The 18,863-nt window shown below is 31.1% G+C and overlaps 3 protein-coding genes and 1 non-coding gene across 4 annotated transcripts in view; 2 read left to right on the top strand and 2 right to left on the bottom strand.

The window, feature by feature from the left end:
* LOC125876532 (transmembrane emp24 domain-containing protein p24beta2-like) overlaps positions 1-18,863 on the bottom strand; it is a 125,010-nt gene that overhangs the window by 27,042 nt on the left and 79,105 nt on the right. The gene's annotated exons all lie outside the window — the stretch shown is intronic.
* On the top strand, positions 779-4,860 carry LOC125876528 (uncharacterized). Its single transcript, XM_049557734.1, has 5 exons — positions 779-1,324; positions 2,560-2,645; positions 2,732-3,037; positions 3,151-3,234; positions 4,141-4,860. Exons 1-5 carry the CDS (start codon positions 935-937, stop codon positions 4,580-4,582), a joined length of 1,308 nt encoding a protein of 435 aa, XP_049413691.1. The 5' UTR covers positions 779-934; the 3' UTR covers positions 4,583-4,860.
* Positions 5,297-10,258, bottom strand: LOC125876529 (SEC14 cytosolic factor). Its single transcript, XM_049557736.1, has 11 exons — positions 9,935-10,258; positions 9,812-9,840; positions 8,639-8,722; positions 8,487-8,540; positions 8,286-8,363; positions 8,099-8,152; positions 7,910-7,969; positions 7,727-7,822; positions 6,509-6,610; positions 6,350-6,430; positions 5,297-5,820 (listed from the first exon to the last, which is right to left on the bottom strand). The coding sequence occupies exons 1-11, from the start codon at positions 9,987-9,989 to the stop codon at positions 5,500-5,502; spliced, it is 1,014 nt and encodes a 337-aa protein (XP_049413693.1). The 5' UTR covers positions 9,990-10,258; the 3' UTR covers positions 5,297-5,499.
* TRNAF-GAA (transfer RNA phenylalanine (anticodon GAA)) lies at positions 18,198-18,270 on the top strand. The gene has a single exon. It is a non-coding gene; the product is annotated as a tRNA-Phe (tRNA).

Below are 18,863 nucleotides of genomic sequence, written 5' to 3'. Positions count from 1 at the left end.
CGACTATTTCATATGAAAATCAGGTATTTTCATAACTAGTTAAACTATACCGTTACGATAACCACGTGCAATTATTACTAAGAATTTGTAATCATTACACATACATGTGACTCATTGGCTAGATTGTGTGCTATTGTATTGGTCTTACTGCATTATATGTAATGTAGCGATAAAAACACATGCAATCAATAAGGTGGTTCATTTCAAAAAATATTTGTTTCATCAACTAATTCACGTGACGCCCAAATACTTCCATATCTAACTAAATTGTCTACTACTATATTGTTGTCATGGTTAATGTGATGCAACAATTAGAAATATATAATTACTACAAATACAAATGGTTCATTAGCTAAACTATGCACTATTATACTATTGGCCTCATGATAAATGTAGCATAACGACTAAAACACGTGCAATTATTACAAATGGTTCACTCTAAAGAGAATCTTTTACGTAAGCTAATTCACGTGATACACATATACTTTCTTAATTGACTGTCAGATTGTTCATACTTTCGTATTAAAGACAATATAACAAGTAGAAATCTTTTTTGCTATAAATGCAGATAGTTCATTAGTTAAACTATTTATTAAGGTATTACCCAAACAATAAATATTGTATGACCACTAAAAACATGTCTTCATTTCAAGTGGTTCAAATCAATCAATATTTGATTCATCGACTATTTCATATGAAGACCAGGTATTTTCATAACTAGTTATGTTAAATTATATCGTCACGATAATTATAATGTAACGACTGAAAACATGTCATCTTTCGATGTTTATGCTAAATCAAATGCTATAACCAATTTTTTTGAAAAAGAAGAAAAAAAAGTACATTTTTTATATTTATTTTTAATGTAAGTGTCCATATTTCAATGTCCTAGAAGGTCTTTAATCAATTCATCTCCATTTTGTACTGAGGACTAATGAGTCAAAAAGCTCAAAATTCACCATCAATGGCGAACAGGGACGATTTCATAAACCCTAACACTTCTTCTCCTGTTACTGTTTCCGATGCCGACAGCTTCCTTCTAGATTCTTCTCAGATCGGTAGCGCTTCTGGAAGCTTCCAGAACGAGGGTTTTCTCTCCGGTGCTGATGGCGCCGCCGCCGCTGATGCTGAGTTCGGTTTCTCCCGTCCTGATTTTCGCCAGACGCCGCTTGTTGGTACTGTTGATTTCTATGAACGCCACGTGTTCCTTTGCTATAAGAATCCTCAAGTTTGGCCTCCTCGTATTGAGGCTGCTGAGTTTGATCGATTGCCTAGGCTTCTTGCTGCTGCTCTTACTGCTCGAAAGAATGATGTTAAGAAACAGGTTTATTCTGTTGTCATTTTTGAATTTTGTTCTCTTTGCAAATCCTTGAGTTTTGCTTTTGAAATGTTAAGCTATCCTGCATTGTATGAACTGTTATTAGCTTCTAGAATGCTCATTGTTGTTGTTGCTAACCTGTTCTCTTTTTTTCATTTTGTCGAGGGGAGGGTCTATCGGAAACAACCTCTCTACCCCAGAAAGGTAGGGGTATGGTCTATGTACCCTCTCAAGACACCACTTGTGGGATTACACGGTGTATGTTTTCCGTTTCATCTAGTAATAAATATCATTAATAGGCATTAAGCAGATGCAAAGTATTACAAAATCAGAAAGTAATGTTAGCTTCAGAACAACAAAGTTGCTAAATTAGGGACAGAGAGCTAAAAGATTAAATCTTTTATTAGAGTTTGACCAATAAAAGATTAAGTCTTTTAAACCGCCTACTACCCTCTTGCTCGCATGCCTACAAACTTGAATGAGGACAGTCAAACTAACCCCAAAAAAGAACTCTCACTCGAGAAAGCGGCGCTTTCTGCCTTTCTTGCTTGATTCGTCTTTATCTCAGTGTTTTATCCAGATCGAATGTGTACTACCCCCCTATCGGACTAAGGGTTTTGATTGAATATTCCTCTCAACTCTAATTCTAGATTACCCTTAATTTTGCTGAAAGGAGAATTTGCTTAGAATTTGTATGAAATGGGCCTGCTTAGAGTCAAATGAATACGAAGTATTTGTACAGCCAACCTTAACGTGCTTATAAGGTGTGATTGGTTCGTTTCAGCTTGCGAGTTCAAACTTCATTAATTTAAGCTGATGCTTTCTTTTGAAAGAGGGACGTGCCTTACTGTTTTTTGTTGCTACTTTCGGATGTGTGGACTAAGTTTTTCCTGCATGTAGTGATAGAACAAAGTGCAAACTGCAAAGTTAGGTCCTACATTCTGTCCTTATACACTTTTTGGCATTTGCTTTTTTTTCGTATTCTTGACTAACATTCTTCCCAAGTTTCAAAATATTCCATCCACCTGTATGATTAAATGATCATTAACTTGCCATTTTCCAATCTGTATAGCCTCGCCTCAAGTTGAAGAGCAAATTGTTCTCGTTTGATCTCATTCTGATTGAGCTTGTGTAGTTTTCACAAATTCCCTTTCTAAAGCAAATTGCTTAGTTGGTTAAGTTTTCTTCATGATCCCAGTAATATCTGTAGTGATTTACCTTGTAAGTTTTCTTTCTTCCAGACTCGGTTGACAATATGTGAAGGGCATGATGGAACTGAGACATCGAATGGGGATGTGTTGATCTTTCCGGACATGATCAGATACAGGTTTAGACTATGCTATACTATTCTAGTGCATCTGCAGCTGTTGATTGCATATCTATTAAATGACATTGAATTTACCTATTGTGCAGGAGATTGACCCATTTTGATGTTGACACATTTGTTGAGGAGGTGCTTGTGAAGGATGGTGAATGGTTGCCTGGAAATCCTGAAGCTCTGACTGGATGGTACATATTTGTGTGTTGTCATGGTTCAAGAGATCGTCGATGTGGTGTTTGTGGACCAGCTATAGTTAGTAGACTTTTGGAGGAAATAGAATCAAATGGTCTTCAAGGAAAAGTATCTGTTAGTCCATGCTCACACATCGGGGGGCACAAGTTTGCTGGAAATGTGATCATATTTGGACGAAACACTCACAAGGAAGTCTCCGGACACTGGTTAGGATAAATCCTTTTGCCCCTTTTCTTCTGGAAATTGCTCTCTCAGTTGTAGGCAGTTGATGAAATTTAGTTGGGTAGTTAATTATATGTTTGTTTTTGTTGTGCACTAGGTATGGCTATGTTACACCTGATGATGTACCACAGTTGCTTGAGCAGCATGTTGCTAAAGGAGAAATTGTTGATTGGTTGTGGAGGTAAATTCTCTCTCCTGTTGCTATGATAATCTAACATATTGAGAAATTGCATTTGATTGCTTCTAAATGAATTTAACTCGTTTTTAAGCTATTATGTACTTTGTCAGAATGTTAAATTAAAAATTGTGGTTGGGATGCAAGTTATGTATGTTGCCAAGGCATTGTTAAGTCAATATTTTGTTACCTCTTAAACGGCTTAAGTTCCATAACCCGTGCCGTCGTGGTCTGCCTATGGGCCATAACTTTTGTTTTTGGTGAAACAAAATTTTTAGATATAACTTTGCAATTCAATGGAAACTAACTGCTTCGTAAAGTTCNNAGCCCCACACCATGCAAAGCGAAGCCCGGTATTTAAGTGGAGAAGGGTAGAGGGAGAAGGCTGTGATTGGTCCAAAGGGCAGGTCACAGACGGATTTCTCGGTTATAAAAAAAAAAATGAATTTAACTCGTTTTTAAGCTATTATGTACTTTGTCAGCTCTAAAACATTAGGAATATTACATTAAAATTTGTGGTTGGGATGCAAGTTATGTATGTTGCCAAGGCATTGTTAAGTCAATATTTTGTTACCTCTTAAACGGCTTAAGTTCCATAACCCGTGCCGTTGTGATCTGCCTATGGGCCATAACTTATGTTTTTGGTGAAACAAAATTTTTAGATATAACTTTGCAATTCAATGGAAACTAACTGCTTCATAAAGTTCTGAGGGTATAAGAACACATAATGTTGATTCAAGTTTACTCATTAAGTACTATAGTACTAAAGAGGAAGTGTCTTGTAACAACAATCCTAATTTTGTAGAGGTGAAAATTGGCATTTCAAGTTTCATTTGTTAGGCTAATCTATCTGCAGGAATGCAGATGGCGCTTTTGCATTTGTTAATCTAGAATACTAATGTCTTGTTTCAGGGGTCAGATGGGACTATCTGAAGACGAACAGAAAGCATCCCAACAACATAGGCTCAGCATTAATGGTGGAACAGATATGGACAGAGTCACCATAAACTCAAATGATGTTGGTATTAGCACATGTGGATCCCAATTAGAGGGTACGGGCTGTTGCCAGGCAAATGGAAATATCTCATGTTGTCAGACCACTCAACTACCAGTCGATGCAGATAATTTCAATCTCAACCAAGAGAATGCTGAGTTTACAACTGAAAAGAAGAGCAGCTTCAAGAGACAAATTTCTCGAAGTAGTAGTGGCAAAGGGGCTCGTCCTCGCAAGGTGTGCTCAATGCCTACATGGTATGAGAGCTGGGAGCGTGAAGATACGTATGCAGTTCTTGCTGTTGTTGGTGCTGCCATATCAGTTGCCTATGCCTTCAACTGCTACAGACAGCTGAAGTAATTTTATTCATAAAGAAGCTCACATTTGATTTCATTGTTGGTTAAAAACATCGATGTGCTTTTGTCTGATGTAAATTTAGGTTATTGCATGTGTGTAAGTCACTTGCAAGGAAGTCTAGAATTTGATTTACTTGGGGGATAAGATTTATGCCAAAATAGTGTTGTAATGACAGACTATTGATTCTGTAAATTTAGGAGTCTTCTTTTGTTTGCATGTTTCAAACACTTCCTGGTGTCTGAAGTGTTTGTTTGATCTATGAATCTGTTGGCTCTTATTATGTGACACTCCTAAATTTTGTGACGGCGAAGGTAAAAAAGTGGCACATTATATAGATGCATCCTAAATATTTCATACTACTCTTGACGAGAAACTTCAACAGCTATTTATGAACACAAGTTAGTCGTTCATTTATTTTAAAAATTATATCGAGTTAATTGATGTCACATAAATTAGACGGAGGGAGTATTTTTACCAAGGTTCTTAATATTGTGCTTGGACAAGAAAACCATATCAGATGAACAGAACACACAGAAAAATATACAAAAGGGTTCTCTTGTCCCTTTTTATTTATCATAACTTCCTCTTCCCCCCTTTCTTTTACAGTCCAGTCCTTAAACCAGAAGAAAGTTTATTCTGTCTTGAGAAGATTCAGGAATCATGAAAGCAGCAGTAAAAATCAGATCAAATCAGCGAAATTCGTGTAAAATACTTCGTGGGAGGATTAACATTTTTGACTATTCATATGATAGTCCACTCCAAGGTAGCATAAATGCCATGTTACAACTTAGCTTCTAACTAAATCCTGCATCGAGATGATGCAAGCCATATTAGTACTATAACAACGCTTACTTAAATCCTCTGGTCATGTAAAAGCTGGATTCAGAATAAGCAGTTACCAAGACTACAGCGAATCAGCTTCAATCGCCATTGATCTTTATTTCATGAAATGATTGACAAATTCCGTTTTTTTCCCCCATCCTCTGGAATGTGGATTCTATTGTTTCAGCAATCTTTGCATCATCAGGATCAGGCTCAGGTAAGGTCACATGGACTGATCCTTCTTTGCTTGGTGCTACAGCCTCTGATGCTAGAGCTTGTTGCTTAGTATAATCATAGAGTTGCTGATGAAAAGCGTGATCAAAGGAGAAACAGTTATCATTTGTACCATTTCTACTATGTTTAGATGAACCCGAGCCTTCTCTTTTACAAAAGTGTGGTAGCGATGCATAATCCATTATCTGCAAGTTGAGAATGAAGAGTTTTTTCAATGCTAAGTCAGAGATAATTCTAGTTAGATTTGAAGTCAAGTATCGCATTCCTCAGAAACACGAGGTGTGTGACCAAACATTATTAGTGTGAATAAAGATGGATTCTACAAACTACAGAGAATAGTATTGAGTTCATCTGCAACAGTAAGCCTCTCCTGAAGTGAGAGAATCAACAGATAAAAGGCAATCGAGTTAAAGAACAGCATCTTACCTTTAATAACTCAAAAAAGCATAAAGAGTTGAAGGGTCAAAAACACGAAGAATTCCTCTTTTCGAGTTTCATATCTAAACTACCTTGAACTATCACTGAATGTATATCGAAACACACCTCAACTAGAAGTTTTTCCCTTTTCTTACTTGGTTCGGGTATGATAAGGGAAAAACTAATAGTTGAGGTGTGTTTTGATAAGCATTTGGTGATAGTTCAGATACTCAAATAATCAAAGATACTACAGGGGTGTGACCCTCCACTCAAAAAAAAAGAAAAAAGACATCTTACCTTCAACAGTTCATCTTTTCCCGAGCCGGAGAGCACTTGGACTTTCTTTTTAGTTCTTTCTTGTAAAAGAGGTCTCACAACCTGCTAGTTTGCATAGAGTTGGGCTTTAGGTTAACTGATTCGGCAAGACTCGTGCACAATTATAAGTTAGACACGAACCTTCCAGCAGGCTGAGAATATGTATGGAGCATTAACAATGTAATATGTATCTGTCTTCTCAGGATAATTTAGGTCATCAATGGTAGATATAGAAGTTAAGAGCTACAAGAGGAATAAACAAAATGTCAAGTTTAAAAAAGATTAATGTGTGATCAAGTAAAAGAAGATATTACTCCATCTTATAATGAATAAATCATTTCAATAATCAATATCAATCAAATGTCTCAGTCCCAAAGTAGTTGGAATCCGCTATATGATCCTCTACATTCATTTTGAATCCAGTAACAAATGATTTGTTTTCTACAACAAACTAATAATTATTTCTTCCTGCATAAGCCTTTGGTAGGTAATTATTTGGCGCCTGTGTTGGTGGGAGGTAGAAAATACTCGGTGGAATAATCGAGGCACACACAAACTGGCCTAGACACCACCGTGTTATAGCCACTAGGCATCCGGTGGCGCCACATCCACATCTAAGTATCAACAAGACCAAAAAGACTCTTGGAAAACAGAAGTTCTAATCTTAACTAGTTGTATCGCCTGTATAGATCCTTTCTTTCCATTGTGCTATGTTCTTAGTTTAAGTGTGTAATTTCGAGATATTATACATCTTTCGAAACGTCTTCTCTCAATCCAATTTTAGTTTACCCATCCCCCTTTTATCACTTACAATCACTATTATTGCACCATCTCATGTGACCTCTCATTTGATCTTCGAGTTGCTATAAGCCTATAACCTGTTGTTCTCGTCCTTGTGACCATTTTCTCAACCATATCCTTTCCGACATCTATATATCTGATGCAGGTTCCTTTCTTTCTCCAACACCACCCAAGAATTTCTCTTGGCGCTCTAATATATGCTTTCTTTTAGGTTGTTTGAGTAATTGATAATCAATAATTTTTTTCAGAAGTTCAAATTTTGTAAATAGCAGTAGTTAGTGAATGAACAAATGCACTCAAAAAAGCCTTTATAACTCCGAAAACTTAAAATTTATCACCATTTGGAGAAAGTGACAAAATTGAACATCATATCAAACTTTAACAAGAATTAGCAGTGTGGACGACGAATGTAGAACCAAAGATTTTCAGCAAAATAAGTGGATCTTTATATCCAAGAAGAATGTTGACTAGAAAAAAGATGATAAGGAATGACACCGTAGGATTTTGGTAGGAAGGTCAATGAAGTATAATTACAATGTCAAACAAATAACAAGATACCTTAATTTGGTTTAGTGCAGAAAGCTTTAGACCAGTCATGTCCAAAACCTTAACACAGGTCCCAATATACCGCCCAAATTTCTTTGATGCAGAAGGCTGTAACATGAACATCAGTCAGTCAACATCACAGGCTATTTTTTTCGTATTTATCTCCTATTTGAATGAACAAACACAAGGACATACCAATATCATACGGTCACGGTATTCATTCATTTGGATATGTGATTGAATATAGTAGTGAATCTACAATAGAAAAACACTATGTCAGTAAAATTTCAATGCCGCCTGTAGGGAGACAAATGAAAAAACAAATGTTTGAGCAGCTGAATTGACTTGTTAACAGGCCTAAAGAATCCAAACTATGACCCTTACCGATGCTTTGTCATATGTGCTGAGGCCTACTCCAACAGCAACGACGGGAAGACCCTGCACAGGTTAAAACCGAGTAGAAACCACACAATAAGATTATAATGGCCAAGCACAACGCCAAAAGTTGCATAACCCGAATGAGAAGAGAGCTAATCAACGATAAACTTATTTATTCAGATCAAAGTATTACCTCTCTTGTATATCCAGACATCCCCACAAGTTGACTGTCCCTCACTCCTCTATAAAAATCAGTGGGTACAATTGGCTTCTGCAACAATAAATGAAAAATATCAGGCACATAGTAAAGGTGGAATTCGCCTTCATTTCTTTATTATTTGCGACTTAACTAAAGGTTTTCCATTCAAATATTCTATGACAAGAGAAAACTTACTGCAAGTATCTGATCGATCTCATTGTCTATCCTCCAATTTAAACAGTCAACAAGCTGCAAAGTGCTGATTACAGTTAGAATATTTCCTCGATGCAATATTCATCCTGAGCAATATTGAGCTTCAAATGTGAATGAAAACTGTATGCACTTACCATCTTGTGTGCTTTAGACACACTGCCATCCCTAGCTTTGAGAAACCTCACCAGTGTCTCGGTCCGGTACCCCTGATGTACATTCTGCACAAAATTTGAGACATCATATATGTACGGTCATAACATAGTTATAGGTTCACGAAACATCACTAATAAGGATCTCCATTTTTATTCCTCAAACCTACAATTAACATTGAGCAATGAAAATAGCCTAGTTTTTATTCAGTATCTAACTACTGCACATGCCAAAATGCTTAGCTCGTCTTATTTCGTTCAGCCACTTCACTAATTTAAGTTTTGACACCAGATGTAATAAACCTTCTATTTTTCGAAGTGTTAACATGAGCGATCACCTGCTGCTACGAGAACTCGTAAATTTCTTTAGTCATATAAAAATAAAAGGAGATACTGGTCATTCACAGAGAGTTGATAATCAAGGTAAAGACCAATCTTTGGCTAAAACCTTCACTGGTGCCAACACATTTACCATTAGCTATGGATATAAGTCTTCGGAGTAACCCATTGTTTAACTAGGCTCAGCATTCTCCAACTGCAGATCATATACATTCTAACATACGAACAAGGACATTTTATTTCAAAAACAATAGATCTACGATAAGTTTTAGCTGCATATTTGACCAATTTTCATTTAGGTGACTTCAGATTCTGCATCAAGATGCTAGCTTTGAACATCCATCTCCACGAAATACAACCAAACTGCAATAACTTACCTTATTATGTTATATTGTTGCATCCTAATTCATAACTAGCCCACCACAAGAAAAAAAATGAAAAGAAACAAAGAGCAAAAAAGCAACAAGGAGAATTTCCATTTGCACCTTCAGACCTTCTGTGTAATTAATCACACCAAGCAAGCAAAACTAAAGCAATTTGGTCAACATTCCAAGACTAGAGTTTGCTAAAAGAAAATTGGGGTAGGAGATTTACAAGGTGGGGAATCGACCCCACCAACAAGGTGAAAGTTTAGCTAGTCAACCAATTATGCTACTAAGATTTTGAGTTTGTCAAAACTCAAACAAAGAAATCTAGAAAATTTAGACTTGGCATTGACCAATATACCTCCACAGTTGAATAAATCAAAATCAAGAAATCCAGAAACTAAATTTTTTTTAGCAAAATTTTGAAATAAGTTGTGTTAATTAGAAGCAAAACCTGGAAAGACTTCTGAAGTGGCTCAGCAACTGCAACAACAAAAATTGGAGATCCAAACTCAATAAAGGTGAAACTCAAAAGAAATGTACAAGCAAGATCATAATAAATAGTAAAGATACTAACTTTCATCCATTGAAGTCTGCAATTGCTTAATCATATCTTCAGTTATGCACACCATTCTTGATCCCACTACAAATTTACCCAAAAGAGATTCAAACCCACCTCCTAAAATTATCAAAAAGCCTCAAAATCTTGCTTTTTTCCTAGATTTTGGGTCTAAAGAGGAAGATGGGTTGTTGTATTTTGTGCAAAAAAGGACCTTTTTTTGTGTGTTCTCAATTTCCACTCTCCTCCCTCTTCCTCATAGGACAGTGACTCAAGAATTGAAGTGCTTCTTCATTGTCAGATCTTCTTAAATTTAGGCAAAAGACAACTTTTTTTTTAATTAATACTAAGTAGTATTAAAATCTTTAAGCTAAGTATGTACTAACGTGATTACCGTCACGAGGTTCTTTTATTTTTTTGTAATAATAATCTTGATTGACGGAATAATAATTTTCTAGAATAGTTTCTTTTTGGTTTCGGTGTCCGTTACTCGTATTGAAGTTTGATTAGTTTATATTTTTGTCTAATAAAGTTTATTTGAGAGTAACTCTTCTTATTTAGAAATCGAATAAAGATTCTTGTTAAAGAGAAACAGTCGTATTCACTGTAATACAATTAATAACAGAGTTTTGATGGTAATTTTGGAGAATAGTTATTATCGTTATTCTTTACGAATATTAGGCACGGCTGCAATACACTGTTTAATTTATTTATTTTTCCTTTTTGTGGATAAGTTCTAATTTAGGAATATTAGTCAATTATGTTATATTTTCCTTTTTAACTTGTCTAAAAATTACTTACATTATTTTATTTTAGAAATAAGTTTCTCTTTTTGTTTTTTTATTTAGTTGTCATGTATATTAGAAATAATTTTTCAAATATTCGTCAATTTAAAAAAAAGAAGAAGAGAGAATTAATTGTTTTTTTGCTATATTGCACTTAGCATTAATTATTCTAGCTAAAAGGCATGCAAATGGACAATGATTTAAGAATTAATAAGAGATATACTAATTATATTTTGTATTATTTTTTTCTTACCAATTGTGCAAAACTTTATTTGAAAAATGAAGGAGTAACTTTAAAGTGTATATTAGATTAATAAGCCTAATATGACATAAATTGAGATGGAAAGAGGGACCTTATAACTATGAAATCTAAAGACATAAACTAGAGGACACATGCCTAATTTATTTATTTTTGTTGTTAGAGTACTTAATTCCAATGTATATTTCCAAAACTTGAAATCATGAAGTATTTTTATGATTTTTTTGAGTGAATTATTATTTGGGATAATTATATCCTTCAATTATAAATATAAATATAAATAGTCAAAAGTGGCGAATATTAAATGCAAAATAGAGGAGAACCAATGCAAATATTTTTACATCATTAATTTTGATTTATTTGAAATTGAGGTATAGTTAATTAATAAATTGAGTGAAAATAAAATCCCAATCACAATTTATTAGAAATGACTTTTTGAGATTAATAACAATAACCACAACTATATATTCAATATAATTTCATAAGTGATGTCCGACAAAAATAAAGATATATGTCTATGAGCAAATCTTAATTCTATCATTATGACATAGATAAATTGTTTTCGATAAATCCTTCATATTATTTAATAATTTAAAAAGTATTTTAAACTAAACAAACTATTTACTTTTTTTTTCTTTTTCTTTTTGGTCTTTTCAACTAAGCTGTTTACCATAACATTTCAACGTTGATGTCTTGTTGTCTTTGTTTGAAATCATTTGTTTTCTATTGAACAATTCTCTCTTTAAGCATTTTCCACATTTTACTTTTGTTGAAATTAAATACATTGTTATCAATAATAATAATTCCTTTTTAATGAGGAAAAAAATTGACTTCTTTTATTTTAATTATGCAACGATATTTAATTAGATTTTAAAAAGAAAGTATTTAAATCTGATGATCTTAAACAATTTCATAAATTTTATAGCTATAAAAATATGTAATTAAATATAATAAGAAATTAGTGTTGTATAAAATTAAATAAAAATGCTAAAATTTATGTGCTAGAAAATGTCAATTCTTGGCACTAGACTTTATTATTGTGTTTTATTTTTTTGACTAGTTCTTTTTATTAATCAATTTAAAAAACCAGCAAGGAATATCATCCCAATTTTAGTCTACTTAATTTATTTTTAAAATTGTCAACGAACAATTACTGGTCATTTAATGTACTTTGGTGTGATGTTGCAATTGGGACAATAATTAATTAAAGAAGCCTACTTCTTTTAAATTTAGGGGTCCGAAAGAGCGCACATCGAGTTAGATAATTCAGTCTTATTAAGTTAGTTCGATAATACCTTATTTTAGGTAAATTAGTTATATGATTAGTATATAATTTTAATTTTAATTTAATGATATTAATTACCTTATTTTAGGTAGATTAGTTATATGATTCATTTTTAATTTTAATTTAATTGTATAATTAATTAAAATTAAGGAAAAAGAAAATGTATATCTCAACTAATATTGATAAGCTTTAAAAAAACTTCATCTTAAAAGTAAAATATTATTTATCAAAGAAAATATTACTTATAGAGTTAGAATTGGAAATATCTCATTAATGTGATAAAGAAAATTTTACTTAAGAGTTCGAATTAAAAATATCTCATTAATAACGTAAAGATACTTATCACCCTAATTAACTAATTTTCAACTAAAAATTCGACATAATCCTATAGGACTTTAGATTGTGGGCAACATTTTTATTGTTTTTTCGTTGATAATTCTTTACTAACAAAAAAAATATATTAATAAGATATTAGTCGAAAATTAGTAATTTTTTATAATAAATAACTTTTAAATTTATCAAAATGAAAAAATAATTTAAAAATAATATATGGAGCTGATGCAAACTTTATGAAGGGTGACACACAAACACGTGTTTATGTGACTTTATTGTGTATTATGACAAAAATAAATAGCAACTCCTAATGTCACAACAAACACAAAATCTAATACCAAAAAATACTAGATCCATTAATAGAAAATAATGACATAATAATATTTGGTGATTTATTTATTTTTTTCCTAAATATTGTCGGCTATAGTTATTTCGTATATGTGCTAATAAAAATTAATCGATAGTCAATAAAAACATCATTCGTTTGAATTTTCTGAACTATATCCACAAATTTGGATATTATAATAGAAATTTTATATAGAAATCCGACCTTAGAAAAAGAACAACAATAACAATTAAAATTTGAAAATAATAATGCATATAATCTAAAAACGTAATATTTTTTCAATAGACCCTCGACTCAAGTATTTTGTCTATAGAAAGACGTTGGTCATGAATAGATACATGTAGTGGTCAATAGTAAATGAATATTAATGGTATGATAAAATAGTTGGTGTACAAAATTGATGATCAAACAGAAATGAAAGCAACTTTGACTTATTTTTCAAAAAGAAATAAATGGAATTTGGTAAAGAAATTAAATGGCTACAACCTTTGATCCAAACATCTTAACATCCTTTTGAATTTGGACAATTCAAAGGGAATTTTATGGTTCACCACCAAGTATTTATTCTATAGTTTAAATGCCCCAAATTACTTAATTATATTTACCTTTTCTCTTACGAAAATAATTTTTAATTTAAAAGGGAGTTTTTTAAAAAAATGATAAAGTTGTTTGATATATGACTTAGCTTGTAGTTTGGTAGATTATGAGATTTGAGTCATAAAATTAATCGTTGATATTTATGTTAAGATATATATTTTATATAATACTCATATATCTGTTATTGTTTAATGTGAGCCCTTGTTTAATACTATGAATTGATCCCTTAAGACTTTAATTATGTGAATGCATAAGGGGAGTTATTACGTCTTATATTTAACAAAATATTTTATTGTCTCTTTAAGATATTTTTGGTTATAAGAAGTGTATCTGATTATATTATATCTCTCTCGAAATTTTAATTGTTTGTAAAATGTAAATATATTGAGAAGAAGAAACATGAATATTTATCGACACCAATATTAATTGTGGTGAGATAGTTCAAAATTTCTTTATCTTTAATTAAAAATTCAGAATCACTACCTCACAGAAATGAACCTATCATGAAGTAAGGAAAAAAAAAGAAGAAAAAGAATATATTCCTCGATCAATTTATAACTTTTAGTTTTCTTTTTTACTTGGGACAAACATAATAATATCAAAATATAAAAAAACATACGTGTATTCAATGTTTATATTAAATGGAATTTATTTTTTTGAAAGTAAAAAGTGTAGTAGAAACATGTACCACTTACGTATTTATCTGTTTGGGGAGTGATTTTTCTTGCACCGTCATTTTCCGTATTCCAAAGAAAAATATTTTAAAAAATTACATGTGATACCATAGGTTGTCGTTAATTAAATTATAGGATATTATTAGTTGTGATCTATCACTTAGTGGAATCTTATATTTATTAGTAATATATATAAGTCCAAAATTTGTCAACAAAGTCCCAAGTGAATAATTCTTCAACCAAGTTGGCCAAATTTTCCATATATACCAACGAATAAAAAGAACAAAAAAAAGATTTTAATTCCTTTTATAAATTTTCAATATACGAGCATATATATATATATATAACTAATTATGAAAAATAATGTTAAATGTCTTAATAATGGGGCATATTAGATGAAGATTTTGTAGCTAAAAGAGAAAGCGTTTTCTTTTAATAGATTTGCAAAAAATAATTGAAGCCGTTCTTTTGATATATTCCATAGATAGTGTTGGGATGGAATAGGCTACAATCAACATAAAATATATATACTTCGTCCGTCTCAAATTATCTATCGTATTTTTCTTTTACATATTCCTTTAAAAACAATAATTAAGATGAGTTTTGGCTAGTTTACCCTTCAATTTCGGTTCTTTTTTTAAAAAAATAAATTAAATATAAATAATTTAAAATAATTATATTTAATTTAAATATCACTCGATTTCGAGCGCAATAAATAGTATAATCTAGACAACTCAGAGAATGAAAATTAAAAAAAGAGCACATAATAAATATATTGAAAATCTTACTAGCCATTCAATAAAATTTGATTTGATGCGTGCCTGACATTAATTAGCTAAATAAATCATTCTTTAAATTAAACAATTATATGTTCTTTTCCTTCGAATTAGCTTATCTATAATATATATAAATCGTGACCGCCCAAAACTATGGCAAGAAGAATGTGATTCCTCTACTCTTAAAGATTTGGGCTAATCTCAGATTGAAGTAGGTCTATGATTTGAAATTTATTTTATGAAGTTTATTATATGAATATGTTCAATAAATATAAAGTTTGAACTTACACTACTGGAACCAATCAAATCATACTTTCTATACAAGCACCGTCTCTATTTTAATTTGAGACATAAAAATGAAGAGACTCTTGATAAAAAATGACTTCTTATTTAATATATTGACGTGACATGAATTCATAATAGTCACAAAAAAAAGTAGCATAATAGTAGGTGATACAACTTTAAATTTGGTATATATATACGTTTTATAATAAATTCTATTTTAAGAATTTTTTAAATTCGATAGAGTACTTACCGTTCCGCCGCATGTTAGGTGCTTGATAGCAAGGAGTACTTGATTTGTATAACAAATAATGTGTTACACTAGAACCAAGGAAACTTGACTTTTACCAATAAAGGAATTAAAGCATGAAAGTAGATATAGACAGACCTAATAAAGTAAAGTAAACAATATAATTATCTTAAATGCAATGTTTTTATGACTAAGATTAACTTTATTTGAATAAGAAGAGCACCAAAAGGATGGGAATCCTTTTATATATATTGTGAGGTGAAGACAAATTTAGACAAGATTTAAGAATAACTAATAAAACATTTTGATATATGAGTGCACACATGAAGTAGTTGTTTCTTCAAAGCAAAATGTTTTTTATGGCAAATTGTTAGTCTAGTTTTGTAGGGAGAATCTTGACATGTGTGTTTGCCAGACACATGCCCATGCCAGAAACTTCCCCTTTTTACTTAAATCATCTAACACTAGGAAATGATCTCGTATAACCAGTTGTAATGTGTAAATATGAATTTTTACAAAGAAATTGATCATATACTATATATGAAATGAAAAAAAGTTACTCAGATACACAATACTTAAAATGTAGATTTTCAATGAATTTGGTTTGAAAATTGATTCCTTGGAAATATTTTTGATGTATGCTGAAATTTCTTAATGACGAATCAATTTATAATAGGACATACATCGAAAATTTGTGTTATTTTCTAAGTATTATTGACATTTGACAATATGATTTTCCATTCAAGAGGCCTTCTAAACACATCGTGACTATGTATAACTAGTTACAATTTTAATGTAAGTAAAGTTTTTTATGAGAGGTTAGTTAGAAATATGAAATTTTCAATAGATTATCCTCAAAAAATTCTATCAAAAAAATTGCAAATTATATTGATTTTCGAGTTGTACGTGTTACTATGGATATCTTATTTATATGAAAAGGACTAGTAAATTAACCAATTATATTTGTGATGGATAAAGTTAATTTCCATTATTATGTCAAGTCTTGTCAACTAGTTATAAGTTAATGTCACGTAATATATATGCCAAGTATTAATATTAATTTTTTGGAGTTCCAATTTAATTGGCCCATGATCAATTATATTTCAATTTAAACACTATTACTCCTTTAAGCTTTCTACATCACACTACTAATAATTACATTTGTTATTTCATAAATAGTGAGAACACAACTTTATATAGCTTTCAATAAAGAATAATGAATGATGTGTTGACCTATTACCTATAGATTAGTGGGACTTTAATATATTACATATCTAATATTATAATTCACTCACTATATATACCTTTGAAATGACAAGTGCTTATTTTGTGTAAATATACCAAAAATAAATAAATAATTATGTGTACTTTTCATTGTCGTTTATACGCATAATATAATTGTCAGAAAGATTGAATAAAGAAAGAGAATTACGATAAGTTAATAGTCAATATAAAAGTAAGAAAACTATATGATGAATCCTCTTGATACAAAATAAATTTGATTGGACACAAATTATTCACCTAACTGATTAATTTACACGTATGCAAATCTAGGCTAATTTATAAATTTATACGAATTGTAATTTTTTGCTCGTCTATAAATTGATCAACTTGAACTCATCATTATAAAAATCTATAAATTTAAAATCTCAAATCCGCACAATATTGTACCTACACTACTCATGTGGTGTGAAAGTTGTAAGGATGTCCAACCAATTGGAATATTTTTCTTTATGGTATGGTCATGAATATATAATTAATTGACAAGTTTTTTATTTTATTTTAAAAAGGTATGGATATATATGAATTCTTTGGCTTTTGGATGAGTTAATTATTTTGCATGTATAATATTTTATAATATGATATTTTATTTTAATTTCTCCAAATAGAAGATGCTTATGAACTTTACTATATATGCTCCACGTTTAATATAGCAAACATTCAATCCAATTGCATTTGCATGGACATATTTGGGAACAAAATTATTCATATTTTTTTGTTTGATTGTGGAAACAATAACCGAAGTATAAGGTATAGAATCAATGCTCTTCCTCCATGAAGTCCCAATAACTCAACCCCCAATAAAAATATAAAAATAATCATCTTTTCTAGCTTGATTATTGGTTCATAATGATATAATAGTGTGATTTTTTTTTTAAATATTATCATCAGTTACCTAAGAGATAATTACAAATACATAAAATAGTTGGCTATTACAGATTGGCTTTCTGAGTATAATAGATCACAAATTTAAATCATGAAAAGTGAAAATATCTATTATTTTATTAATATTATTATTGAAGTAGGCAGTCAAATCACATTTTTGGATGTGAACCCTTTATCCAGCTTTATGTGAAAATAAATTATTTGTGCACCAAATTATTCTTTTTAGTTATCTGTTAAAATTGAAAGTAGTAATTTAAAAGATAAGATAATCATCTTTTATGACATGTTAAAATCTAGTAAAATAGTTTATAGTTTATATAGGTTATGGTAGACTACCTATATCATATATTTTTGAGATACAAATATTTCCTGAACCCTGATCGAATATGAAATATTTCGTTCATCGAATTGAATTTTTAGTTTAATATAGGTCGATGTAAGAAATGTTATCATGTTCCCTATAAAATATAAATGCAAAATGTTTTGCAAAATGGTTATATATTACTGTTAATACATAAATATCAACAAGCGGGGATAGCTCAGTCGGGAGAGCGTCAGACTGAAGATCTGAAGGTCATGTGTTCGATCCACGTTCACCGCATTTTTTTTTAAAGAAATCATTTTGCTCACCGCATTTTAAATTTATTTTTTAAGAAATCATTTTGCTCTTGTTTGCAACTTATTATTTAACTATTATTTTTATCAATAAGCAGAAAATCATTTTGCTCACCGCATTAAAAATTTTTTTTTTAAGAAATCATTTTGCTCTTATTTGCAACTTATTATTTAATTATTATTTTTTATCAATAAGCAGGCAAGTTTAGTTGGAAATGAAATCTATATAGTTATCTCCATAACATTTATAAGTTTCAAATTTGAGTCATCGGATTAGTCATTGACAGGCTACTTGGGGATAGTATACTACATAAACGCTGCTTTGTATTATATCATACCATCATTTATAGCTCAAAGTCGATTCTACGTATCAACGTCAATTCTACATAAAACATGTGGAGTGTTTCAAACACTACAAATCAAAGGCTTATAGTCTAGTGATATCATGTCGAGATTCTCAAACACTACAGATCAAAGGCTTATAAGTCTACCGATATCGTGTCGATAACTCGAATAAATACTATTGAAGCAACTAACCTCTTGCATCAAAAATAGTTGTCGAACCATAAAAGGAAGAAA

This window comes from Solanum stenotomum, chromosome 9 (genome assembly GCF_019186545.1).
Source record: "Solanum stenotomum isolate F172 chromosome 9, ASM1918654v1, whole genome shotgun sequence".
Taxonomy (NCBI): Eukaryota; Viridiplantae; Streptophyta; class Magnoliopsida; order Solanales; family Solanaceae; genus Solanum; species Solanum stenotomum.
Note: the sequence above shows the minus strand (reverse complement) of the source record. Positions and strands in the feature narration are given on the sequence as shown.